At 45.0% G+C, this 27711-nt stretch overlaps 1 protein-coding gene across 1 annotated transcript in view; it reads left to right on the top strand.

Annotated features, from left to right (window-relative positions):
- The window catches only part of sptbn4b (spectrin, beta, non-erythrocytic 4b), an 80224-nt gene that overhangs the window by 15304 nt on the left and 37209 nt on the right, over nucleotides 1-27711 (top strand). Inside the window, exons 12-25 of the mRNA XM_079272546.1 lie at nucleotides 222-524; nucleotides 643-793; nucleotides 2056-2192; nucleotides 6516-6665; nucleotides 7767-8135; nucleotides 8260-8474; nucleotides 8596-8733; nucleotides 14103-14343; nucleotides 14559-14717; nucleotides 15564-15694; nucleotides 15798-16023; nucleotides 20481-20683; nucleotides 21989-22079; nucleotides 26856-27002. Coding sequence (XP_079128672.1) covers nucleotides 222-524; nucleotides 643-793; nucleotides 2056-2192; nucleotides 6516-6665; nucleotides 7767-8135; nucleotides 8260-8474; nucleotides 8596-8733; nucleotides 14103-14343; nucleotides 14559-14717; nucleotides 15564-15694; nucleotides 15798-16023; nucleotides 20481-20683; nucleotides 21989-22079; nucleotides 26856-27002 — 2661 coding nt within the window. The remainder of the gene's footprint in view (nucleotides 1-221; nucleotides 525-642; nucleotides 794-2055; nucleotides 2193-6515; nucleotides 6666-7766; nucleotides 8136-8259; nucleotides 8475-8595; nucleotides 8734-14102; nucleotides 14344-14558; nucleotides 14718-15563; nucleotides 15695-15797; nucleotides 16024-20480; nucleotides 20684-21988; nucleotides 22080-26855; nucleotides 27003-27711) is intronic.

Consider the following 27711-nt stretch of genomic DNA (forward strand, 5'->3'; position numbering starts at 1 on the left):
CTAAATTACATAGTAGGCCTGCAACAGAGAACATTCTTCCATTCAGATGAATTCCTGTGAAATCAACCTGCGTTTGATTTCATGTGAAGTCTTGTACTACTGTGTGCAAGTTAATTTGTCTTCCTTCACATTCTCTTTTCACCTCCACCCCCTTTGTCTCCCCACTTTCTTTGAGCATCTCACACCGTTTTCTTTCGAATTGTTCTTCTCTTCGCCTACAGGACAATTTTGGCTACGACCTACCAGCAGTCGAGGCGGCCATGAAGAAACACGAGGCCATCGAGGCGGACATCGCCTCGTACGAAGAGCGAATCGGCGTGGTGGTGGAACTCGGGGCGGAGATAGAGGCAGAAGGATACTACGACATCCGGCGTATCCTGGCACGGAAGGAGAACATCCTGGGCCAGTGGAGTCTGCTGAAGGAGCTGGTGGCTGGGAGGAGGACCCGGCTGGAGAAGAACCTGGCCCTGCAGAAGACGTTCCAGGACATGGTCTACATGATCGACTGGATGGAGGACACACAGGTAATGCAGGCTGTGTGAGAGAGAGAGAGAATGAGAAAGAAGTCGAAATTAAACGAGTAAAAAATAAAGACATCCTGATGCATTATAACATCACACATGTTCCCTGTCGTCGTCTCAGGTCCAGCTTCTGTCCAAGGACTTTGGGAAGCATCTCCTGGAGGTGGACGACCTGCTGCAGAAACACAGTCTGCAGGAAGCAGACATTGCAGTGCAGGCCGAGCGGGTTGAGACGCTCAACACCTCTGCTCTCAAATTCACCACGATAGAAGGTATACACACACACACACACACACATATCTGTCTGCAGCTTCATATAGAAGTAAGTCTGAACAAAGTTTCAGGGGTTTTCGTTAGCATCGCCTGTAATGAGGGCATGAATAGAAATGCAGTTTTTAATTGGTCTGGTTGGAATCAACTTAAGGGAATGATCTGAGGTGAAACTGTCTTGTTGTACTGAGAGTTCCGGTTTGTAAACAGTGTCATAAGTATTCAACCATTTGACCACCATCGACTAATTCTCTATTGATTAACCTGTTTATTTGTTGACGATTTATTGAAACAATCATTTGAATAATTAATATTTGAATTAATTAAAGTTTATTCTATTTTGACAAACTGTAGGCTATGTCGTTTTATAATGCTGAACACTTTCGACAGCAGCAGGCAGATGAATACATCTAGCAGCTCCAAGGACAAAAGCTTTTGAGAATATTGATGTCGATGCATTTCCAGCGTTGACGTCATCGGTTCGGTCATCGGTCTAATTTGACTGCAGGATGCAGGATACTAATTGAATTGAAAAAGTGTTTGTAGTGTTTTTGTTATTTATAAATTTTTTGTTTATTTAATGTGTTAATTAATAGGCGGTTAATCAGAACGTTTAGAAAAGCAGTTATTAGATTTGATGCACATTTTGGTACAGAAGCCTTATGTGTTGATAAGAGCTACAGCATGTGCACAGTAACTAGAGATGCACCGTTACTTTAACTGATGCTGATATCGGTCCGATACTGACTCACTTGTATCGGGTATGAGGGACAATATGCAGATCTGGTATCGGATGCCATTATTTTAGAATAAACTAATTCAGTGCATTTAGATCTATGTATTTATTAGTTACATTTAGTTTTACAAAGTTAGGAAAGCAATATTTAAGTCAGACCTTAGGCCTTACTCATAGAAGGAATGATCCCACTCACGTCCACACTGTGAGGCATACAGCTCATTAAATGAACTCTGGTCATTATCGGCGGAAGCCTGCAGGTATCGGTTCAGGACTGAAAAAGGCTGATTGGTGCATCGACAATATCAACAACTAAGTTGAACCTTTGGTACAAAATATAAGATTTGTTCCTCAGTCTACTGAAATGGACCAGGATTGATTTCATTCAGTCTTGTGAAGATGTATTTGACGTTGAGTCAGTAACGTGATCCTCTCAGCAGTCCAGCTCAGAGAACACGACTCTGTAATGAGTGAATGTATCCATTTGGGGATTTTCACGGTCATTTACCTCATTTCATTGTTTCCCAGGTTACCAACCGTGCGACCCACAGGTGATCTGTAACCGTGTCAACCACGTCTCTACCTGTCTGGAGGAGCTGAAACAACTGGCAGATAAAAGGCGCGATGAGCTGGAGGAGTCGAGACAACTGTGGGCCTTCTTTCAGGTAGAGCGACGGGATAATGCCGCGGTGATTACTCTGAGCAAGTTAAGGGGGCCAGTAAACCCCATCTGAAGCTGTTGGATGCTTCAAACAGTTGCGGAAAACTCTTTCATGCGATCATTCTTTTCACCAAAATGTCTGTCTATTTTCGTGTGCACAAACGAGTGCAACACCATGAACGCCCTCCAGTAGAGACTGAAAATGTGCACCGGTATCCCCGTATTCAAACCATCACTGCGTCTCCTCTCTCAATGTGACTGCACATCACTCCACCTTCAAGTGTCAAACAACTGAAGACATTTGAAGGGGGGCATCAGTCTTTGTGTTTGGAATTCCAAATGAATTCATCTTCATCATGTCAAACCTGCTTTAAGGTTTTCTATGCATTGTTTTTGAGGGAAATCCTTCTCACTCTACCTTTAATTTATTAATTTATTTCTTTTGGACAGTACCTGGAGGCCTTTCGGAGAGCTTTCGACCACCCTACATACTCTCAGGATGCTGTTCAGAACCTCCTCCGCCTCCGTCAGGGCTCTGCTAGCGCCGCTGAACATTCCATCGACTTTCGCATCCTGGCCGCAGAGTCCGGTTGGGAGGAGAGGGCGCTACAGGGGGTTTTTCTCAGCAGCCTGTCGGAGGAATTAAGGAACAGGCTTGCTGTTCTGGAGGAGGCGAAGACGCTGGAAGACCTGATCACTCTCACCATCCGACTGGATACTCGGATGCAGGAACGTCGGAGAGCAAGTAACAACAGGTTCCCGGCTCCGGTTCGTCAGCCAATAACCACTTCCGGTCACTGGGTCCCAGCTCCCCCTCGCCACCGCAGCCCAGGCCACCAGCACTAGCCTGCTCCGGCACCTTCTCCCGAGGATCGGGATGAACCCATGCAGTTGGGACGGTTCCATCTGTCTCAGGGAGAGAGGGAGCGACGAATCCGTTCAGGAGCCTGCCTCTACTGCGGCGAGCCGGGTCACCGTATCCCTGTCTGTCCGGTGCGACCAAAAGAGAGGGCTCGCCAGTAGGAGTCGGAGTACTGGCGAGCGACTCCACCCGACTTCCCCGTTCCAAGTCCCGTCTCACACAACCAGCTAAGTTATGCCTGCCGTCCGGTGCTCTACCAGTCTTGGCCCTCATTCACTCTGGAGCAGAACAGAGTTTCTTGGACTCCTCCTTGGCCTTCGCTCATGGGATTCCCTTGGAGGAGTTGGAATGCCCTCTTCAGGCGACCGCCCTGGATGGAAGTCGTTTGACCAATGTCACGCACCGGACTTACCCTGTTACCCTGCTTGTATCAGGAAACCATCAACACGAGATCTGTTTTTACATCTTCTCTACGCCCCTGACACCTCTGGTTCTGGACCATCCTTGGCTCCGGGACCACAACCCACAGATAGACTGGGCAGGAAACAGAATCATCGGGTGTAGCCCTAGATGTCTTTCGAGGTGCCTCAAGTCCGCCATTCCCCGGCAGACCTCTTCTCTCCACACCCCTACAACTGGAACTGATCTCACCTCGGTCCCCTTGGAGTATGCAGATCTCGGCGAGGCATTCAACAAGGAACGAGCCCTTTCCCTGCCACCCCACCGACCCTACAATTGCGCCATTGAACTATTCCCCGGCGCCACCCTGCCCTCCAGCCGACTATATAACCTTTCCCGACCGGAACGCGAGGCAATGGAGACCTATATCACAGACTCCCTCGCTGCTGGAATTATCCGCCCATCATCCTCCCCGGTGGGAGCGGGGTTTTTCTTCGTGGCCAAGAAGGACAAGAGTCTCCGTCCTTGCATCGACTACCGAGGGTTAAACCAGATCACCACCCGGAACAAGTATCCGCTACCTCTACTAGACTCTGCTTTTGAGTCCCTACCCGGAGCCACGATTTTCACCAAGCTAGACCTCCGCAATTCCTACCACTTGGTTCGGATACGGGAGGGGGACGAGTGGAAGACCGCTTTCAACACTCCCCTGGGACATTTCGAGTACCTGGTCATGCCATTCGGACTTACAAATGCACCAGCCGTTTTCCAGGCTTTGGTGAATGACATGCTCAGGGATTTTCTCAACCAGTTTGTGTTTGTCTACATCGACGACATTCTGATTTACTCCTCGAACCTACAAGAACATTGCCACCATGTCCGTCAGGTCCTTCAGCGCTTACTGGAGAACCAACTCTTCATCGAGGCCGAGAAGTGTGAATTCCATGTCACCTCCGTACAGTTTTTTGGTTTCATCATTGAAGAGGGTCAGATTCGCAAGGTTAAGGCGGTCACCGAGTGGCTGGTCCCCTCTAACCGGAAGAAGCTCCAACAGTTCCTTGGGTTTGCAAACTTCTACCGCCGCTTCATTCGGAACTACAGTCAGACGGCGGCACCCCTAACCAGACTCACCTCCCCTTCTACCCAGCCAAGAGGTCGAGATTTCCATCCCGTCTGTCCAAATCAACCAGCGCCGATGCAGAAGAGTCTGGAGAGAGACTCGTGCCGCCCTACTTCGTTCTTCCGAACAAAACAAGCGTCTGGCTGATCGCCGCCACACACCCGCCCCCACCTATCTTCCCGGCCAACAGGTCTGGCTTTTCACCAAGGACATACCCCTACGCACTGAATCCAAGAAGCTCTCTCCCAGATTCATTGGCCCGTTCCCCATTGTCTCCGTTATCAACCCGGTCAAGCTCAAGCTCCCGCAATCCATGAGGATCCACCCTGTTTTTCCATGTGTCTCTGCTCAAGCCCGTTCACTCCAGTCCTCTGAACCCTCCGGCCGAACCCCCTCCACCCCCCCGACTCATCGAAGGCGGTCCGGTTTACACGGTCAACCGTCTCCTGGATGTCCGCCGACGAGGTAGGGGTTACCAATACCTCGTGGATTGGGTGGGGTATGGTGTGGAGGAACGATGCTGGGTTCCTCGCTCCCGGATTATGGGTCCAGAGCTACTCCGCACATACCATCGCCTGCACCCCATTAAGCCTGGCGGTTCGCCGGGAGGCTCCTGTTGAGGGGGGGTACTGTGAGGATTTATGTCTAACTCGGCTGTATTTCCCTCAGTAGTGTCCTCCTAAGAGTCCCGGCCACTGCCGCGCCTCTCTCCGTAGGCACAGCTGTGCCTCATCTCCGGTGATCGCCTCCAGCTGAAATAAATACTCCTGTCACTCTCATCCCAGTTGTCAGTCCGTCCATTTACCTACCTGGTATTCCGACCCGTGAGTAGTCCATTTGTTCACTCTCTGAAGATCCGCTACTAACGTTGCCTCTCGCTTTTCCGACCTGCCTGCCGTACAGTGTCGAGCCTCGGGTTTTCACCTGTACGACGAAGCCTTCCAGTTCGTTCCTCGGAGATCAACTGTTTAGTCTTGGCGTTCCTGTGTCGAGCCTCGGGTGTCACACAGACGATCCAGCCTGCCTGCCAGCCGCGGACGCGGACCGGCCACTTCCCGGCTAAGATCCGAGCAGAGCGCGAGGACGCGCCTCCGTATTGACGTTTGACAGTTTTCCTGTCGGCTTCGTCTGCCGCTCCGCAGGATTAGCCACTTTCCGGCTTGGAACCGGGCGGAGGCGTGGTGACTCCTATTGACTTTGTCCATTTCCTGTTTTTTCCCTTGACTGAGAGAAATAAACAAACCTTGGTTTTGAAATATAACTTTGCTGTCTGAGTCTGCATTTGGGTCCGTGAAACACCCCACATCATAACACAAAATAAATAACTCTAACTCTAATAACTCTAACTCTAACAGCAAAATACTGTAGTAATAATGACTATGCTGTGGTTTTGGTTCCTTTTGCACAAGAACAGAATATTCTGCAGTGAGGACCTGTGTTTGTGTTTTACAGCATATCTGTACTACAGTATTAACACAGATTATAATCCCATTAGTTATTTTTAACTAATGTGTGGAATGTGTGTCTAAGCTGTCCGTCACTCACACAGAGGTGATGAACGAGTTATGAGTGTTAGTGAGATAGCTTTCAGAACGAACTATGAAAGTAATGAGCGTATAATGAGAATAGCAGATTTCTTTGTCCAAAGAGTCATTGGTTCACACTGTTTAATCACTAATTACATCACATTACTGATTCATGTGGCTGATTCCCCTTCTGCCTTTTTGGGAGGCTCTCAGAATCCGACTGGGATCCGTGTCAGACGGCATTACAGGGAGGACGGGTCCTTATTATATAGTTTTTCATTATCTGTTTTTGTTGTCTTATCTTGCTTTTTTCTTTTTCCCACTCTTCCCTTTTATGTTTTCATTGATCATATCTTCTTTTTTTTTAAAGAATATTTTCGTTGTTGGAATGTTAAACTGTACATCTTGTCCTCCTGTTAGGAGCTGGAGGAGTCGGAGGCCTGGATCAGGGAGAAGAGCTCCATCCTGGGAGCTCAGGGTTACGGGACGGACCTGAGCAGTGTGCTGAAGTTACTACAAAAACACAAGAACCTGGCTGGAGAGCTGCTGGCTCACCGGTCGCTGCTGCAGGTCTGTATGTGTGTCTGTGTGTCAGAATGAGCACCTGGAGGACCCACAGTACCTGGAGTTTCAGTTCTGAACTTGATGTACTTCAGTGAATCCATTCATTTATAAACTGCTTTTGAGCTCACCTACCAAAAAAACAACAACTTAAAGGGATATTTTGGATGTTTTGAAGTGGGGTTGTGAGTGGTATTTCGCCATAGTCTACAGTAGATGGGGGTCGACACGCCCACAGTTTGGAGAAACAGACTGCCAGACGGGGGGTCGGGGGCAGCAGCAAAATGTATTTTAGACACCTAAAAAAGGCCCACCTAAACAACAAAGTGTACGCTATATTGAGAATATTTCCACCACTTTACCTTTAGCTTATTCCAAAGGTGAGCTGAAGCCGTTACATCCATCAATGCTCTCTTTAAAGCCGCCAGAATCCATTGGAAAAAAAACAAACAATTGTATTTGCTTTGCAGAACACGCTGGTCTACCGCTGCCGCCATTGATTAGTTTGTTTGTGTTATTGTGTGACTTTGCTTTACGTGTCTGATTCTCCAAACTCCAAACATCTACTATAGGTAATACACTGACTATAGACGAGTACCTCATGCAACCCTTCAAAAGCCACTTCAAAACATCCAAACGATCCCTTTTAACTTACTGAAACAGTACAAATACAGTTGTTATATCACCTCTGCACTTTTTTAGTACATTTTCATTCCTAGAATCTGACTGGTTCACAGTTTGAGTATTGTATTTATTTCATGTGAAACACACACATTGCCGTTTGAATATAATATTGTTGGCCATCTGTTAAGAAGCAGGATAATGTCGAAGACCAAATACAACAATGTTGACTCCAGTTAAAGATCAACACGAGTAAAGCATCCAGAGAGGACGATGTTCCTGCATGTGGCGGCTGGTATTTCAGATTTAGATAAAATCACGTTGATTATGATGTCCGTAATGTTGGATTATGTACACGTGTCAACATGTATCAATTTGAAGACAGTGTTGAAGAACCTGCTTATGAGAAGACCCACCTTACTGCATGCGGTGTGAAAAATAATGAGCAGTAACCGTGTTATTCCTCCATCCTATCCTACGCTCCTCCAGAACACCATGAAGCGAGGGAAGCAGATCCTGAGTGACAAGAGCTTTGGCACGGCGGGCATCCAGGAGCGCATCATGGAGGTGAAGGGCGAGTGGAAGAGGCTGGAGGACCAGGCCGCGCAGCGTCTCGGCCACCTGCAGGAGGCGCTCAACTTTTTCCAGTTCTCCACGGAGACGGACGACCTGGTGGCGTGGCTGCAGGACGCCTACCGCCTGGTCTCCAGCGAAGACTTTGGACACGACGAGTACTCCACCCAGTCCCTTCTGAAGAAGCACTGGGGGGTCAGCGAGGCCGTTGACAAACATCGTATGCATGTGGTGGCGCTGCGCAAACACATGGTGGTGCTGCCTCTGCAGTACCGTGAACAGGAGGTGAGCGGGGGAAAGGACGTGTCACTTTTTTCATGTAAAGTATTTTGTGTGTCCCTCTACAATCTTTTCTTTTACCCTTCTTTGTCCCCTCTGCTGTCTTCTCCCCCTCTCCTCTCCTCTGCAGGAGGTGCAGGTGCGCATGGGAGAGGTGGAGCAGCTGTACACCGAGGTGGCCGAGGTGGCGGTGCTCAGACAGCAGTGGCTTCACGACGCCCTCGCCGTCTACCGCATGTTCAGCGAGGTCAACGCCTGCGAGCTGTGGATTGACGAGAAGGAGCAGTGGCTGGACAAGATGGAGATCCCAGAGAGACTGGAGGACGTGGAGATGGTGGCGCACAGGTGAGGCGGGGCAGGTGGAAGGTTTGGCTGCTGGGGCAGCAAATGGAAGCTCAGCTGGGTTGAAAAGAACTCTTAACCCACTAACATGTCCTGTTGTATCCCACAATGCCCTTTGTTGTAGGTTTGAGAGCCTGGACCAGGAGATGAACAGCCTGATGGGAAGGATCCTGGATGTTAACCAGATTGTTCAGCAGCTCCTGGATGGAGGTCATCCGTCCTCTACTGAGGTCAGAGGTTGTCAGGATCACCTCAACTCACGGTACGGAAACCAAACTGACTTGTTCTTCTCCTAACATTAACGTTTATTCTATAACGCTTTTCCAATGAACGTAGCTAGCAGTGCTTGCTCCAAAATTTGCTAAGTTTAACAAGAAAGTTGGTAACACTCCCGTCAGGCCTCCCTCTAAAGCCACGCCCTCCAAAACATCGTACTGAACGTAAACAACAAACATGGCTATTGTTAGTCCTGTGGAAGACTCTAGTGACGCGCACGGAAGGCCGGTACGTAGACCAGGCTGCAATCTCCGGTTCTGAAAAGTGAAGCCAATGTGGAAGTGCCTTAAACTTGCATTCTTTCTAATGGAAGTCAGGGGCCGACTCCTCTGGTTGGAAAAAGAAGTCTTATTGTGTAGAAGTCTATGAGAAAATGACTCTACTTCTCTCTTGATTTGTTCCCTCAGTAAACATTGTAAACATGAGTTTATGTCTCAATCTCTAGTTTCAAGTCTTCTTCAATACGGCATGATGCTCATTTCGTAAATGATGATCCATTTAATGTCAAACAGACCATAAAGCAGAGTATGCTTTAGGGCGGGGCTACTGTGATTGACAGGTTGCTATCGCTACCAAAGCCGTACAAAACGTCTCTACGTCACTCTTCCGCAATCAAATACGGTCACTTCTGTTCACTGGTTGACAAATAACAACGATGGCCATGGCCGTAATCCAAGATGGTGACGGCCAAGACGCCAAACTCGAGGTGGTTGACATCACGACGACAACGTCCATTTCTTCTATAGTCGATGAGGTGAACAGGCAGGTCGCTGCTCACTGTCCTGCAACAGCCACATACATTGGAATTTGTTGTTCTTTTTGTTTGTCAGCACATTTGATTCATTGATTGATTGCTTCAGAATTTCAACATTCATACTAACCCAATTTTTTTTTCTAAAAACATTACTCACCCTAATTATAATATGCCTGTTACAAATCCTGCTATCAGGATACGTGTATTTGTAAAGCACCTTTCAAACACAGAGGAGGCACAGAAATACATCAGATCATCATTTAAACACAATGCAGAGGAAGATAAAACCTGGAAAAGTCAAATGAAATGAAATACATATCAATATGACAGTAATTTGAATTATTAAAGTTAAATATTTCATTATTGTATTGGTTGTATTATTAACTAATCATAGTACAGCAAATACTGTTATGATGCAAATGTCAACAAAACGTTACACTGCAATACTAAGCTACAACCTCTAACCCGATACAGACAGCAGCATAATAATATGCATTAAAACACTAATACTAATCCGCTGGCTGTGTCTGTGCTCGCTCACTGACACAGATGTTGAAATGACTCGGGCACTGCGTGGAACTACCAAGCAGAGACTTTTGCCATCAGATCAGTAATAACAGAAACCTTTATCTCAGTCATGATTGTTAATCGATGGATGTTGGATCTGAACTTCCAGAATCCATATCTAATATTTCCAAGACAGCCTTTTTATTTCCAGTAGATCAGATGACTGTAGTGCACTTTTTGCTGGACTGGCATAGCAGGTGTATGAACAAAAACAAAAGGTTTGAACACATCACTCCTGTTTCAACTTCTCGTCACTGGCTCTCAGTAAAACAAAGAATTCAATTATATTATATTTAGTGGTTTAGCTCTTTTTTAGCTCTATTTGTTGAATTGTGACCCTTTACTGAAGTTCCCAGAAAAGAAGAGGATAAAAGATAAAAGTATCAAAAACGACTTTAATAGCTACTGGATATCCCTCCGACTTCACCCCACGATCATAGCGTTCCAAAAACAGACAAAAGCAAAATAGTTACACAATAGCTTTGATTTTCTTCAGTATGTAGTTTTATTTTATTTTTGTATCATGTTTCTTTCCTTTATACTCTTCCATCTCACATCATGCAGTTTAGAGAGGGTCCAAATCCTTTGATCGCTTATCTCCATCGTATAGACTTCGTTGATCGTGTCCTTCCATTTGCTTTGCTGTGGCGCCTCTGGTTTCAGACATTTTTGTTTGTTATCTGTTTAAGTGCCGCTGCTCTAGAATTCTGCATCTGCAACTTGACTTATTTGCGGTTAATGCTGCATTGGCTTCCTGTGTTGTTGACATGCTCACTGAATGCACACCGGACAGATTCCTTAGAGCAGGGGTCTCATACTCATTTTCACTCCGGGCCACATCAGCATCACGGTCGGCCTCAAAGGGCCGGTTGTAAATGTAAGACTGTGTAAATGTAACTACTCCTAACATATTGGTAAATAACTGTCTCTGCATTTGATTATTGTTTATTCAAGTGTAACAATATTGTACATGCAGTTATATAAATGTAAAAATATATTTAAGCACATTTCTGTCATTATAACTTAAATCCTTTTAAATTATGGTTAAGAAACACACATTACTCTATCAAAGATCAAACTATTCAAGAAAATAGCAAAGACAAATATCAAACAAGTTATTACAATAACTTTGTTCAAAGCTTAAAATCCTTTCAAGGGTGCGTTTGCACAATCCCACATGAAGTATTTCATGTGTTTTTAAAGCCACGTTTGAAGTAGTCTTCAATGTACTCACAATACATTTCCATTTCAAATGTACAGTAACCAGCCAAAGAGCTGCTTCTGTGTTTAAGTACCTCATCATTATGACTTTCTATCATAGTTATGACTTTCTATCTCATAACTTCGACTTTCTATCTCATAATTTCGACGATGGGGATATTTTTATTATCAAGTCTAACTTAACTGGCGGATTCGCGGGCCACATAAAATGACGTGGCGGGCCGGATTCGGCCCGCGGGCCGGGAGTTTGAGACCCCTGCCTTAGAGCATCAAGTCAGGGTCTCCTCACTCGACCTCAAGCTAATTCTAAATCAGCTTCTGGTGCCTTCAATCATTAGTCATACTCTCTACCACACAAACAACAACAACAACAGCGTCTTCTTTTAAAAAAAGATTGTATTTCTGTTTGTCTGCAAGCCTGTAAGTTTAAAGTGTGTGGTTAACGGCTTAAAGTTGTATTTTAAAATGAATAATAAAAATGACATCCTATTATTTCAGTCTTATCTTGAATTTTTTTATCATGTTTTTATGTATGTAATACCTTCTAACCATGTTTTTTTCATAGATGATCTTTGCCTATTTCTAGTTTTTCATTTGAAGCATATTGTTTATAGACCTCTATATAAATAGACCTGATTGATTGATGCCACTGAAACACTTACAGAGAAGAGAGTATATGGTGAAGGACAAGATTCCACAGATTAAAGTCTTCCAAACTTCTATTTCATAATGTTAACATCTATAATGTGCAGTATGTGGAAAGCAGCCTCTCTTGTATGGCTGTTACTCCGGGGAGGGGGGAGGAGAGGGAGGCTGACTGACAAGAAAAGAAGACGTGAGGGAGAGAGATTGCGTAGGGTTGTGTACCTATTCAGGGGAATTCATACTCTCGAAATTCTTTTGGTTTGCAAGGTCATTTTTTTGTGTGTAATTGCCTTTTTGACAATTGAGTATGAGTTCAGTGGCTGAGATGTGAATGTAAAATAGCATAACTTCTAACTGTCTGCTGCACCAGTGTCTCTGTCTCTCTCTCTCCCTCGCACCGTCATTCACGCTGACATCCAGCCGGGTCGGCCCTGCGACCGGAGTGGCTGTTTTATCCGTCTCGGCCACATTCACTGAGCACCGTTCTGCCAGCAGAGCCCATGGCGGCCGGGTGTCTACGAGTCTCGTGACCTTGGCTCGTGGCGTTTGTCTCGAGGCGACCATCTGTGCTGCCTCAGTCAAGACGAGGCCAGCCAAGAGTAAAAGACAAACAAATAAAATAAAGCACAAATCTCACTTTCTGGTATTAGTCGTTCAAATTCTGTTTCAGTTTCAGGGCCATGACTGCGTAATGTCTTTGCTGCGCTTTAGACATGAACACTGTGTACATTATTGGGGTTATTGTGTGTAAATTCACAATGTAACACCAGTAACTATATTTCCCATTAGTTGAATATTTTCACCCCGTAGAGCACATAGTCATTTATCTACTTCAGGATAGTCACTTTTCCTTCTTCGTCTTCACATTTTCTACCTTGAATATGAACAGTTTTACTAATTTTGGGCGTCTTAGTACAGTAATATTACAATATTAATACTATTCAAATTTTATAATTCGTATTTTTCCCTCAAATCAACATTTATGTAAACATACACTCATGGTTATCCTTTATTTCATATATGAATACATACAACTAATCCTTCTGTGTGTACAGTTTGGGTAAGCTTATTCACCACTGCTTCCCTGTAGACACACACACACACACATGTCAAGTTTAATTTTAGTGAAGCAGCAACCCCCGTCACACACACACACACCCCAACCATCAGCACCAACGCGTTGCATCTTTAAGGCGACTGTAGCAGCTCTGAGGTCAGTGTCACCGAGCTGATTTCCTGGCTGCCCGCAGAGCGCTCTGTCTGCCTCTCGGTGACTCTGCCATTACAGTCACAAGGGTCTGCCTCGGTGCATGTGTGTGTGTGTGTCTTGGCTGAATAGGTTGTGTACTGAGACCTGCTGGTCTGGAGCGGAATCAGGAGAACATATTGTATGACGATATGGTCAGCGGACAGGGCCCGGCAGAGAGCAAACCCAATCCACCGTCTCTCAGGAATCATATCAGCTCAACATGGAAATGAGTCTTTTACTGATTCTGCAGCTTGGCTCTTCTCAAAGTCACGATTCATATTTCATGTTAAAGATTTTTAGCTTTTTTATAACAGAAACCAAAAAACAAGAGTTTTCATATAAGCGCCAGATCTAACAATACAAGATGCCTCTGGTTTAAAACCAAATCAGTCTAATATTTTTCAGCTGATGCAGTATTTCTGCAGTAGATCTTGTGACCTGGAACGATGGAGCGCTGGAACAATACGCCTGGTAGTCTTACAGTTCATCCTTTTTCAAACCTTATTAGTGTAAGAGGCCAGGAAGAAAATAAATCCTGCCTTACCCCTCTGAACACAAAGCAGTTTCGGTGAAATTTTTAATGAAACATGTAGAATAAAGTGTTTTTGATGAAATATCACATTAGTTAAGCTTTTGAAAGATAGAAATGTGGCGATAATGTCGTTTTTTGAAGAAAACATGCTTTTCAATCCGGTCGGTGGGTTTTGGGGTTTGGAGGACTTAAACGATCCAAACTGGCCCTGGGTTCTGAAAACATTCTTATTGAAAATTGGAGGGTGAATGTACAAGCTTAAAACAAATCTCTTTTGGAATGAAAAAGAATGACATCCTGTCGGTGTAAAATGTAAAAATCTTCACTGTCGCACATTTCTCCCTCACGGTACCACATTCTCACTCTATGCTTGTCCGTCCATACCAGGTGGAACAGCATCGTGGAGCTGGTGGAGCAGAAAAAAGATCAGCTGGACTGCATGCTACGCCTGCAGAACTACCTGCTGGAGTGTGCCGAGATCAAGTCCCAGATCCAGGACAAGAGAAAAGCCATCGACGCCACTCAGTACATGGGCAGCGACCTGGGGGGAGTAATGGCTCTGCAGAGACGCCTCTCCACCATGGAGGGAGCCCTGTCTGTCCTGGAGCCCAAACTACTGCATCTACAGGTCGGGAATTATGGGGGAAATACATTGACTATACGAGCGGTAAAAGAAGACATTCATTTAGGTTTCCACTGTGATTTTTAGATAATTTACATTAGAAAAACTGCTCTTTTTTGAGTCTTGTTAGCCTTAATGGCTAACTGTTAGTGTTAACCTTGTAACCTGTTCATTTTCCCATGCTGCAATCACCACAATGCCCTCTCTGTTTGGTGATGTAGGAGGAGGCGGAGCACATGGCCACCGCCCATCCTGGTCGGGCCATGGACGTTCTCGTGCCGTTTGATGGCATCAGCGTGGAGTGGGAGGAGCTGAAACGCACCCTGCAGGGCTGCGAGGACTCGCTGATGGTGGCCAGCACGCTGCAGAGCTTCATACAGGTACACAGAGACGCTCATACGTCACTCTGATCCTTCTGAATAGGGACTGACTCTGCATCTCTCTCCATCCCATTGATACTGCCGTGTGGCTGACTTTACCAATTAATCACATTTTTTAAAACAAATGAGCTCAACAATGTGAAATCACGTTGTTGCTTTGAGTTAGTCATTGTTATGAGACAAGACAATATCTCAGCACTTGTTCCAGGAATAAGTTCATCACTGGTATTGATCAGTAACCCAGGCAGACACAGAAAGCTCTGGTCATTTTGTGCTGTTGAGCAATAGAAACCACCTCTGCCTCTGTGCCTCTGTAACGGCTGAGAAACTTCCCAGAAGAGGTGCAGGAGACGATTCTGTCAGCCATGGCTGATAGAGTTGCATGGGAGTCCAGATTTCTAGATCCACAACAACAGACATGGAGAAATATGCGATGGAGAAATTGATTTTAGGAAGTAAATTTGACAACAAACAAGCACAAATTCGCAATAGCTTCAACCTCACAAACAGTTGACTTCTACGCCTCATAGATGGAGAGTTGCAATGGATGGGTGGATGGGATGGGATTGATTGGATGGATGGATGATGCGATTGGATGGATGGTGGGAAGGGATTGGATGGCTGGACGGATAGTATGATGGTATGATGAATGGATAGATGGTGGATGGGATGGGATGGAATGGAATTGGATTTTTTAGATGGATGTCATTATTACACACAGAAAACCACTCGTATGGTGATGATGTGATGAAGTATATTTTGTCCGTCCGCACAAACTTTAGTGCTGCAGACCAAGAATGGAATTGATTCAATGTAGTAAGTCATGTTCCTCTCCCCGACTGTCAGGACCTGGACTCTTTCCTCACCTGGTTGGTCCAGACGCAGACGGCCGCCGCCTCAGACCAGCTTCCCAACAACCTGGAAGAGGCGGAGAAACTCATCAACAAACACGCGGCCCTGAAGGAGGAGATCGGACGGTGGGTCGCCGGGGCAATCAAAGGCTCATGCATGACTTTTTTAACACATCTTCCTTCTTAACCATGACATCATGTGTCACGGTCTCTGTCGTTTTCCGTGCAGGTACGAAGAGGACTATGAGCGCCTGCAGGCCATGAACGAGCTGCTGGAGTCCGAGGAGGCTCCCCTCCCTCAGGCCGCCCTGCAGCAGTGGCTCCAGAAGCTCGATGTCGGCTGGAACAAACTCCTGGAGATGTGGGAGAGCCGGAGAGAAGTCCTGGTCCAGGCTCACATCTTCCACCTCTTCCTGCGAGATGTCAAACAGGCCGAATCCTTCCTCAACAACCAGGTGAGACAAGCAAACACCGAGCAAGTGTTGGGAGTTTACGAGGAGCGTCTCTCCAGACAGCTCAGTCCAAAACCTCTGGTTCAAAAATGAAATATCTCGAAAACTTTTGGATGGATTGCTCTGAAGTCATCCAGCCGTGAAATATGACCAACGCCAGGTGACGTGAAAAAGCCATCCATCGTCCTGCATGACTTTACTCTTTGTTGTTACCTGGCTTTGTATGTAATTAACTCATTAGCAAAGCTTCTAGTGAATCTTAAACAGCAACATTTTCTTGCAATATTAGAGAAGTTAAATTACGCTTGACAGCCAACTGATGTGTGCAACATGCAGTATGATGTGCTTTTATGTTGCTGTATTCACATTGCACCTTTTAGGTGAAGTTTCTCTTTTATTTGGTGGAGTGAGCCATCTCACTTCTTTTCCATATCGGTTGAGAGTTGCACATGTGCAGTAGCGATCGGAGAGTGTAACGTTAGACATAGCGAACAAAATATCTGCAATTTGTCAATATTTGACAGGAAAATCTGTCAAACTAGACGATAAGAGAAACTTCTATGGTATTTATTGTCTGTAGGGTTTAACCTGAGAGCGAAGCCATACAACAGTTATAGCAATCATATCACATCCATACAGGGTTAGTAGTATAGTGTGCACACACGCACACGCAGCTGTGTCAGCCGATATTTAAGTTCAGGTATCGGTATCGGGAAGGAAAAATTATATCGGAGTATCTCTATTTTTTTCTAATCTTAAATGTCACAGGCAGAGCTGCCTTCGACGTGTATGTGTGTGTGTGTGTGCGCGCCTGTGTGCCTGTGTGCTGGCCGGAACGTCCCTCTTGGCTTGATAAAATATATAAATGTATTTACCAGGGACCAGCTCTCCTCATCAGCCCGGGGGTTTGATTCAGAGAGAGCAGCATTTCTTCTTGAACACGTATTAAAGATGTCTGCCTCTCTGTTGTTTCTTCCTCAGTTTCATTTTACTTTCTCTGCGTCCAGAGGCCACATAGTACATCTGTAATGATGTGGGTCGTTTGAGTAGTTTTTCTTACATTTTTTAATATTTAGGGATTGATGGAACAAAATTAAAGTTTTTCACAATTATTTAATAAACAAATTGATTCATCTTTCAGTCTAATATATATGACAGAAAATAGTGAAACACGTACCCACACAATTTAACAGAAAAATCACAAAAGTGATCCTGACTAAGAATTGACATCCGATTGGTCAAGTCTTGCCTACAGTCGACTGATCGTCAAATTATGTGGTGTGTTTCTTTTGCTCATCGCAGTCTGTTTAAGCTTCATGTGGAAAAGTAGTAAGAACAACAAAACTATTTGCTGAGATACATGTGACAAGCGCTGAGGTTGTGTTTCACAATCATGGACAGCGGGATATCTATGTATTACTTGATGAGAGAGTGCAGTCGCTTTGCTGCTTGCTCTTGCCTCTGCTTGCCTCTGCTTGCCTCTGCTTGCATTTTCTTGCTTCAATTTGCCAGATATATCACATATATCACTCTTCAACGTTTGAGTGAAGACAAATCCAGAAAGTCGTCGAGCTATTTGGATTGTTAGCTAATGCTAACTAGCAGCTAAGTTAAAGCTAAGTAGCAGCAAGATGCCTCCCTTCTCCACGGACGACTACTACAAATTCCTACAGAAGATTGCAGTCTTGGAAACAAAAATCCACCGACTAGAAGTAAACGTGGCGGTAAATGGACTGTGTGGGAATGATACCACTCTACCATGGACTCAAAACACTGGACAAATGCAAGCTAAGACACAGCTAACTAGCACAACCAGGCCTACCAAGAAACAGGAGGAGAGAGCAGATAATGAATCTTCAAATGGTAGTCCTCCCTGGAACTCTCTCGGTGCAAAGCCGAAGAGAAAATATGTGGGAGGACGACTAACAGGCAGAGCCCAGCGCCCTGAGATTTGTGATGCGACTGACTGGCCTGCACTAGCACACGGGCAGAACTCCTCCTCAACCCCTGCACCCAGACGGACAAAGCCAAGGACAGCTAAGAAAAGTAAAACCTGCAAAACACCTCCACAACAACCAAGCCTACAACTTCAAAACCGATTTGCTCCATTGTCGCAGGATCCTAAATCTCCATCTGATGACCTGGATAAGCAGCTAGCTCCTCAAAGCGGGGTAAGAACTGAGAGTAAATGTGAGAGTAAAAGGCCGCAGGCAAAGCTAATGACTGGGCCTGAGACTCTGATTGTTGGTGACTATGCTGTAAAAGATGTCAGAAAACTGTGCAGCAAGAACACCAAAATACTCTGCTTTCCGAAAGATATGGTCTCTGACATGAGAGACAAAATCCTGGACATCGTGGCTGACTATCCCACAGCGAAAAACATCATCGTGCATACAGGAAGCTGTGATATTGTGAAACAACAGTCTGAAGTTCTGAAGCGAGACTTTATTGATCTGTTAAACACAGTCAGCTCTGTCAAGGCTGAGGTGTTTATCAGTGGCCCTCTCCCACCAGTCAGAGGAGGAGATGAAGGATTCAGCAGGCTGTTTGCACTGAACAGATGGCTGTCAACTGCATGTGCTGACCATTCAGTACATTTTATCAACAATTTCTACCTTTTCTGGGAGCGCAGACATCTTTTTACAGCGCATGGATTTTGCCTGAACAAGTCAGGGGTAAAACTGTTTACCTCGAACCTGTTTTCCTCCCTGCGTCACTCGTCTGTCCCTACTGCCAAGGACAAGATACAAGAGGAGTCTAAACAAGAGATAACCACACAGCATCGCCATGGAGACCTTACGGGAAGGATGCCCTCGCCTAACGACAGTCAAAAGGAGGAGTCTCCAACTCATCATCAGGGACCGCCTCCGATCTCCCACTTTCCCCACCCTTCCTAGACGAGGAGTCTTTACCTCCCTCCCCAGCACCTACTTCCACCCCCAAAATTCCATCCAGGTCCCTTTCCTCTCTCACACTCTCCCCATCCTCCCCCCACCTGGAGTTCACTGACCACATGAAAGAGCTGGTCATTGCTGGGACCAAACACACACCTCTTCACACTCCTCGACAGTTCCACAACCGTCCTCTGTCTCCCCTACATGATGGAGGAAATAATTGATATCTTCTGGGTCCAGGCTACAAGGCTAATGATACCAATGACTCTCTCCAGGAAAAGTCGGGGGCCCTGTATGCAGCTAGCCGCTTCAATTCCTGTCCTGCAAGTTTATAGAAAAAGAAAGGTGAGGCTGCGAAGAAACAATAGTAAACATGCTAACTTATCAAACTTAACATACATTCCTCGTCAGCCTGTCCAAATAAATTGGGCAAAGAAAGCTTTAACCACATTAAACTGAGCTTTATTAAATGTCAGGTCTCTGTCAGGAAAAACATTTTTCATCAATGATTTTATTGTTAGGCACAAACTGGACATTTTGTTTTTAACTGAAACTTGGTTAAATCAAGATACTACTGGACTACTGTAACGGTGTGTTTACAGGTCTCTGTAAAAAGTCCGTCAGAAAGCTGCAGCTCGAGTCCTCACTAAGACCAGGAGGGTGGATCACATCACTCCAGTTCTGAGGTCTTTGCACTGGCTTCCTGTCCAACAAAGAATTGACTTTAAAATCCTGCTGTTGGTTTACAAAGCACTGAATGGTTTAGGGCCAAAATACATCTCTGATCTGCTGCTACCTTATGAACCATCCCGACCCCTTAGGTCGTCTGGGACCGGTTTACTTTCTGTTCCCAGAGTCAGAACTAAACATGGAGAAGCAGCGTTCAGTTTTTCTGCTCCACGTATCTGGAACAAAGTCCCAGAAAGCTGCAGGTCTGCTGAGACCCTCAGCTCATTTAAATCAAGATTGAAGACTTTTCTGTTTGCTGCTGCCTTTAATTGAACCACATTCAATTGATATATTAATCAATTTCCTGCATTTCTGCATTTTACGACTGCATTTTATTTCTTACACTGTTTTTTAATTGTTTTTGAAATCTCCTTTTCTTTTGCCTTATGTTTTGATGCTTTTAATGGTTTCATGTGAAGCACTTTGAATTACCTTGTTGTTGAAATGTGCTATACAAATAAACTTGCCTTGCCTATTAATCAGACATTCAACTCCCCCTTACAGCCTGAATGGAATGATCCGTTGTTTCATTGCTGCATTTCTCCGCCACTGCGATGATTCGACTGTGACTGATTAATGGATCATCAAATTAGTTGACAATATTTTTTTATTTTTGATCAACTGACAGAGTAAAGAGTAAAACTGGTTGTTGCTCATATGATTTTTTAGAAATCATTAAATATCAGCTTAAATTTCAAGAAGCACTCTCATCCATTCTCTGCTCTTCAGATATTTATTTTATTTTATTGAGGTCTCTTTACTTTTCTACATTCCCTGACTTCACTTAGTCAGCTCTTAAACCAGGAAACCCCCTCACTGTTACGTCTTTATTTCCAGGAGTCGGCCCTCGCCCACGTGGAGCTGCCCACCACGGTGGAAACGGTGGAGGCCGCCATAAAGAAACACAAGGACTTCACCACCACCATGGAGCTGAACCTACACCGGATCAAAGCTGTGATCGAGGCTGGAGAGAGTCTGATCAGCCAGAGTAACATCTACTCGGACCGCATCAAGGAACGCATCGACACCCTCGCCAACAGGTACCAGATGCTGACATAACAAGCTTTATGAATGGAATGACTTGGATTAGACTGATTTAAGGACAAATATCTGAAGTAGAAGACGATATCTGTTGAATATGGTCATTTTTATTTCATTATGAAGCATTGAAAGCTATCAAAAGAGCTTCAAAATGGTGAATTCACACATTTACAATTCAGTTATAACTATATTATATATATCTATACATGTTACAACTGATTTAGGAAGTGTGAGCATGCAGCAATTATGAGTTAAAGCACAATTAAATAAAAAAATATACAGTTATAGGATATCAGAGAAAAGCCTTTTTGTATACAGTGATGTATTATGTTTGTGAATATTGTTTTTAAAGAAAATACAGATCCTTAAGTAGTCGCTAGCTTGTAAACCCTAAGTAGTTTTTTTTTCCGCTAGCTTGTAAACCCTAAGTAGTTTTTTTTTCTTGAATAAATCTCCATTTAAGATGAAATGATGCCAAAAGTTCCAGGTTTCTTCATGCTAGTTCTGTGAGCACTAACTGCAGCTCCAAACACTTCAGCTGATTTCAAAGCACAAAGAAGCAAGCAGCTGTCAGGACACAATGCAACGATAAAAAAAAAAAAAAGCACAATAGCAGCTGAAGCATTCGAAAGGAGAGAGACCCTTAAGAATAAATGAAACAAAGCTAAGAGAGAAAAACACAAAGCTCGGTCTGTTTAGTCCACAACCGACACCTGACCATGAAATCTGTGTGATAGCTGAGGTAGTGGTGGTGTGTGTGTGTGTGTGTGTGTGTGTGTTGGGTGGGGGTTGGGATGCTTTTTGTGTGTGTGTGTGTGTGTGTGTGCGCGCGCGTGTGTGTGTGTGTGTGTGTGTGTGTGTGTGTGTGTGTGTGTGTGCATGTGTCCAACAATAGCAACGTAAGGAACCATATGGTTTTTAGATTTAATTTACATGAATTATCTGGTTGGACATTAATTTTTCTCCCATGGGGACAAATAAATGAGCACAGTGCAAGGCAGTTATGTTAAAGTGTTACATTCTGTTTCTGTAGTAAACCATTTCACGATTATTATGCTGATTAAGGTGCTTTTTCTTTCATTCAAATGATAACTGCTCTTGTTTGCTACAAATGCAATTATTATTCCTCCATCGCCAAGCTTTTAAAATGTTTGTTTGTCGGGAATTTTAGTCAGATGACGGTCAGACAATGAGTTTGGATTGTCAAAAGACAAACAAAGATAGATACAGTCATGCTATAGTTCTGTCCACTTTTAGTTATTTATTATACTTGGAACTGAACTTCCCGTCCCTCACTCCTTCAGGGGGAACCAGAACAGAGAGCTGGCCCAGCAGTGGCTGGAGAAGCTCAACGACCAGTGGGAACTGCAGAGGTTCCTTCAGGACTGTCATGAGGTAGGAGGCCAATAGACTGCGTGTACTGGTTGTACTCACTGGCGAGGAATTGTATTAAATTGGTTTGAGAGTGTTTTCACAGGGAAAAAAGGAAAACCATCTCTTTGTTCCTTTTTGTCACGATAGCCAACTTCACATGTTGGCAGCCTCTAGTGGCAGCACGAGAAATTTCTATTTCAAAGGTTTTGATCACTTTTACCAATGTTTACGATTTCTTGGCAATTACCATGAATGAATGTGTGAATATAAGCCAAACATATGGGGTTTGAATTAACTGTCCCATGTTTTTAAGTGGAAATGTAAACAATAAGATTTTACCATTTTGTCATTTATCACCATGTGTGATTTCTTAATGTTGTGATTCAAGAATAAAGTCAAAATGTCAAGAATAAAATGGACATTTCAGTATATGTCCAAACACTAGGTGTTTGATTTATTCTCAAACGTTTGACATTCTCGACATTTCAGCTTTATTCTTGACATTTTTATTCTTGTAAATAAATGAAGTGTTTGCATTGCAAACACTTCATTTATTTACTAGTCTTTTAGCAGTTTGTCGTAAAATGATGGTCTGGATCGGTAAATCTGATAATGAGCATTTATAGCAATACAAAGTAATAAAACCTCTTTTCACTCAGAGCTACACTTTGACAGCAGAACCATACAAACTACTTCACTGACATGCAAAACCATGTCAGCACACAGTATGTTCAGCATCACATATTTAATCCTGATTCCTTGTGTTGGAATCTTGCATTGATGTGGTCCTCACACATCATGCGTGTCCTGCAGTATCTTGCTCTCTCGCCCTGTGGAGTCACGGGCTTCTTTCTGAGCCAAAACCTGGTTTAGTTTCAGCAACTTTCTCTCTTTGGCTCTGCTGAATAATTCAGCTGCACATTTCCTCATCACTAATTCAAAAGAGGAAGAGTGTATCCCACTGTGTGTACATACATGTACGTGTGTAGTTGTGTGTGTGTGTGTGTGTGTGTCAGCTATACATCTATCTGTCTGCTGGTGGTGTGCGTGTCTGTAGAAATACAGTATGCATGAGGAGACTTCCCCGGCATGTGTGTGTGTGTGTGTGTGTGTGTGTGTGTGTGTGTGTGTGTGTGTGTGTGTGCAGCTGACTGTGGGCGAGTGACACTGCGTCAGTCCGTAGGACCCTGAGCTCTCAGCTGCCAGGGTGTGTTCTTGTGCTCGGTCCATGCTGCATCCTCATGTTTCCTGCCTCACGCCGCTGCTTTCCATTCACTCGCCAACACGTTTACTCCGAGCGAGTACGATCGGATATTCTTGCTGTACACGAACCGGTCACGTCCGCAGTTTATGCTCTTTGGTCTTAGAGGTTGATTTCGAGCCTCGTGGTTTGTTTGTACAAACTTGTGTCTTTTCAGTGGGTGTCAGAATATCGATCTATTCCAGCAGAGATAGGTTGACCATGAGGGCAAGAGGTGCTGCAGGAAGTCATCAGTATTTCTGTTGCACTAACAAGGTTCATCTTATTTAGTGGTACAGACTTTAAGGGTCGAGCTACACCAGAGTTACTGTAGCTGTAATACACTCTCTGCTCTTTTAGACATATTTCTTGGGTTTATTATGCGTCATGCTATCGGGTCGTCTGTCCTTCCGTCGGATCAAACGTCCACCTGGACCCACGGACGAACTGATCAGAATTGGTGGTCAAAGGTCACCTCACAAAAACACTTTCCCCCCCATAACTGATGAATTCATATGCTAATCATGGCAAGTTGATGACATTTTGGACAGATACGAATATAAACTGTGATTCGACTGGTTGGCAACCGTGAGGTGGTAATTCTAGTGATAAATGATGTATTCATGTTTGTATTTGGTTCAGTTATTTGCAGATGACACCAGCAGTACACCAAGACATTCACACGTGTTCTCAATTGTCTTGGTCGTTGGACATTTGTGTAACTAATCCCTTTTCAACTCGTCTCTCCCTCTTTATCTACAGTACACCTCCATAACTGAGTTCACCTCTTCAGGACCCTTTAGTCCTGAAGAGGCTCTCTGTCGCCATGTTGAGAGTCGTTGAGAGGCAATCGCAATGCTCCCAATCTGTGATCTTGCACCATCAACATCTGTTTCTAAAATATCTTCCTGCAGTATATCTGGAGTGGAGTAGCATTTGTCCTGGAATCATTCGGTCACTTAATACAATGTTTTTTTACGCTCAAAATCTGTGTGATGACGTGTTCTGTAAGCTGTTCTAGAGAAACACTAAACTAGATGTTTAGGACATGCAGGAATACCTTGGAAAAGCCTCAAGTACGAATATTATTAACTTCCACTGAACTTAACAGAAACCTTCTTGCTTTCCCCATATATTATGCTAATTGTTTTTATATGCTATACAGCTTCATATTAGTAATCAGTGCATCTTGAAATCCTGTATGTGTCACACTTATTCAAAACGTATTCAGAAAATGCTCTACTTTACTGCAAAATAATCCGAGTGGGTTTCTAGTAGTTCTGTAAGTAATTCTTCTTTTTTATTGACCCATCAAAGGTTAAGTCGATCAAATGTCAGAAGTCCACCATTTTTTCCCAGAAGCCAGTGCAACCTCTTTAAATTATTTGTGTCCAACAGAATCCAAGACCGGTAGCTCAAATACACTAAGTGGGTGGAGTCTGATGACGTGATGATGAGGCCATCAATCCTCCTCTCTCCCTCCTCCCCCTCTTCTTTTCTGTCCCTTTCTTCCCTCTACGTCAGACAAACTTCTCCTTACCCCCCTCGCCTCATTCATCCTCATTCATTTTGTGCCCTCCCCAACACACTTCTTATTCTCACCTCCTCCTCTTCCCTCATTCAATTAATTTAGTCTCAAGGGGTTCATAAGGCAGTGACCCTCCATGACCCCTGCGGTCATGGGACCTGTAGGTGTGCATGTGAGAGCCCGTGTGTTCATGCACAATCAGGAGCACACACTCCTGTTTGCCTGTGTGTGTGTGTGTGTGTGTGTGTGTGTGTGTGTGTGTGTGTGTGTGTGTGTGTGTGTGTGTGTGTGTGTGTGTGTGTGTGTGAATGCGTGAGGCGTCTTTGATCATGTTAGCCGGCGTGTCCTGACTCGTGCGTGATATAGCTCCAGGAAGATGAAGACAAACAGAGGAGGGGTGTTGGACGTAAATCCAACACCATGTATCAAGCTAACACATCATTCAGGACGAATCCCTGCTCTGTCCAATCCTCTACTACCTGTCCGTCTCTTCCCACTATCATCCCGCATTTTTTCTGTCTCCTTTCCTCTGTCCAACCTCTCTCTCTCTCTCTCTCTCTCTCTCTCTCTCTCTCTCTCTCTCTCTCTCTCTCTCTCTCTCTCTCTCTCTGCTTTACGACTGCAGCAGTCAGGCAAGCTGGAGACGGAGAGTAGAGCTGCCTGGGACTGCTGCAGCGAGGCAGGGGAGGGGCGCCCATGCACTGGCTCGGTTGCCTGCCATTGTGTTGGGGGAGGATGATTTTTTTTTTCTTCTTCTCTCCTCTCAGTCCTCCTCCTTCTTGCCCTCTCACTCGTCACCGGTCCGCCCCTCCTCTCTCTCTCGCTCTCTCTCTCTCTCTCTCTCTCTCTCTCTCTCTCTCTCTCTCTCTCTCTCTCTCTCTCTCTCTCTCTCTCGCTCTCTCTCTCTCTCTCCTCGTTGAGCGTTCAGCGAATCCTCAACAACATAGGGAGGAGAGGTAGAGAGGGAGAGGGAGGGAGGGAGAAAGGGGGGGAGCGCAGCCTCAGTTTGAAGTCTCCAGTCTGTCTCCTCAGCCTCTAGTATTGTTGTTGTTATTTACCCTCCCGCTTGGCAATTTCCTCTCCGCACACCTTTTCGCGCGGCCGTCTCGTGCTCAGCTCTCCAAACGGCGTCTCTCTTTCTCTCTCTCTTTCTCTCTCTCTCTCTCTACAGCTCTCTCTACAGCTCTCTTTTCTCCTGTCCTCCCTCTATCTCTCTCTTCCTCTCTCTCTCGCCATCTGGGTCTGCGGGTGTCTGTGCGTGTGTGTGGCGGCAGACCGGTGAGGATGCGGACGCTGACGGCTCCCTGCAGCCGCCACGATCCCGCTGACTCGTTCGCGTTACGCGCTCCACGGCTGGGTTAGGAGAGAGGGCCGGGGGGTGCAGGTGTGAGGTCGCCGGTGACGGAGAGGCGAGGGCGCCGATGCTGACCTGAGTATTTCGGCTGATGCGGTCAGCGCAGGCGTGAAGTGATCTCACCGTGCGTTTGTCCACATTTGCCTCTCTGATGAACAGTAGATGTGTAGTAGTATGTGTGTGTGTGTGTGTGTGTGTGGGAGGGGCTGTTTACTGTGCAGGTGTGTGTGGTTGCTTTGTGTACATGTGAATTCTCGCCGCCATGCTTGCTGGTACACTTGTGTCTTTAAATATTCACTCTGTGTGTTTGACCATGTGTTTCCTGCTGCATGTGTCGCCGGTGTGTTTATCTAGAACACACTTGACCCTGTTTATCTTTAGCTTCCACAAGTTAAAGAAGCTCATGGAAATGTACATGTGCGTATTATGATAATGTAGTGTAAGTGTGTGTGTGTTATGCAACCGAGCGTACAGTATGATCCTCTATGAAGTGGACACAATTTCAGCATGTTAGTGTGTGGGAGGGCGTTTTCGTGCATCAGAATCTTTTTAAAATAAGCAGGAACAGTTATTTACAGTATGTATGCCCATCCAGTATTGACACCTCTCTCTCTCTCTCTCTCTCTCTCTCTCTCTCTCTCTCTCTCTCTCTCTCTCTCTCTCTCTCTCGTCCAGCTGGGCGACTGGGTGTGTGAGAAGATGCTGATGGCGAAGGACAGCAGCCGAGACGAGACCCAGAAGCTTCATAAGAAATGGCTGAAGCACCAGGCCTTCATGGCCGAGTTGGCCCAGAACAAGGAATGGCTGGACAAAATTGAAAAGGTGAGTGCTGCTGTGAGTGCTGCTGCGAGTGCTGCTGGTTCCCCTGAACGGCGCGGATACAGTTTTGGGACTTTGTTTTTCTTCTTTTGCTTGGAAGTATACTCTGTCGTTGAGTGAGTTTCATGCGCCTTGGCTGCTTGGAACAGGATACAATGTCTCTCTGCAATGTGGAATAATGTTTGTGTGTGTTCTTTTATGTGGTATTTGTTTTATTGATGATAAGCAGCAGAGGATTTCATGATCTGTGCTCTTCTCATATATGTTGCCTCTATTGCCTTTTTGTTGCTGCAGTATGTCTGTTTGGTGGACATTGTCAATATTTTCCAGACTGTTCCCCTCGACACAATGAGTTACTTTGGAGTTCTTTTGACACATTGCAATTTGTGCATCGATAATGTGGCATATTTGTCATATATGTTGCGTTGAACAGTCATGTATCAAAGTGCTGGACACCAGGCCAGATGAAAAACAGACTGTAATCATCAAGTGTTTACATTCTTTTGTCTTCCTTCATTAGGGCATGTAGACTCTGAGTCTAGCTTACTGTGCTAATTGTTAGCAGAGAAAGCAATGTTGGTGAAGTATGTTAAGTCTGTGTCCTGATGAGATCTGTTTCATATTAGGGAGATTCATACGGCACGTCAGCCTCTTGTGTAAAGCTGCAGTTGAGGCGGACGTAATCGGGTTAGCCTCGTGTTTCCCCACAGCT

The sequence above is a fragment of the Melanostigma gelatinosum genome (genome assembly GCF_949748355.1).
Source record: "Melanostigma gelatinosum genome assembly, chromosome: 7".
NCBI lineage: Eukaryota > Metazoa > Chordata > Actinopteri > Perciformes > Zoarcidae > Melanostigma > Melanostigma gelatinosum.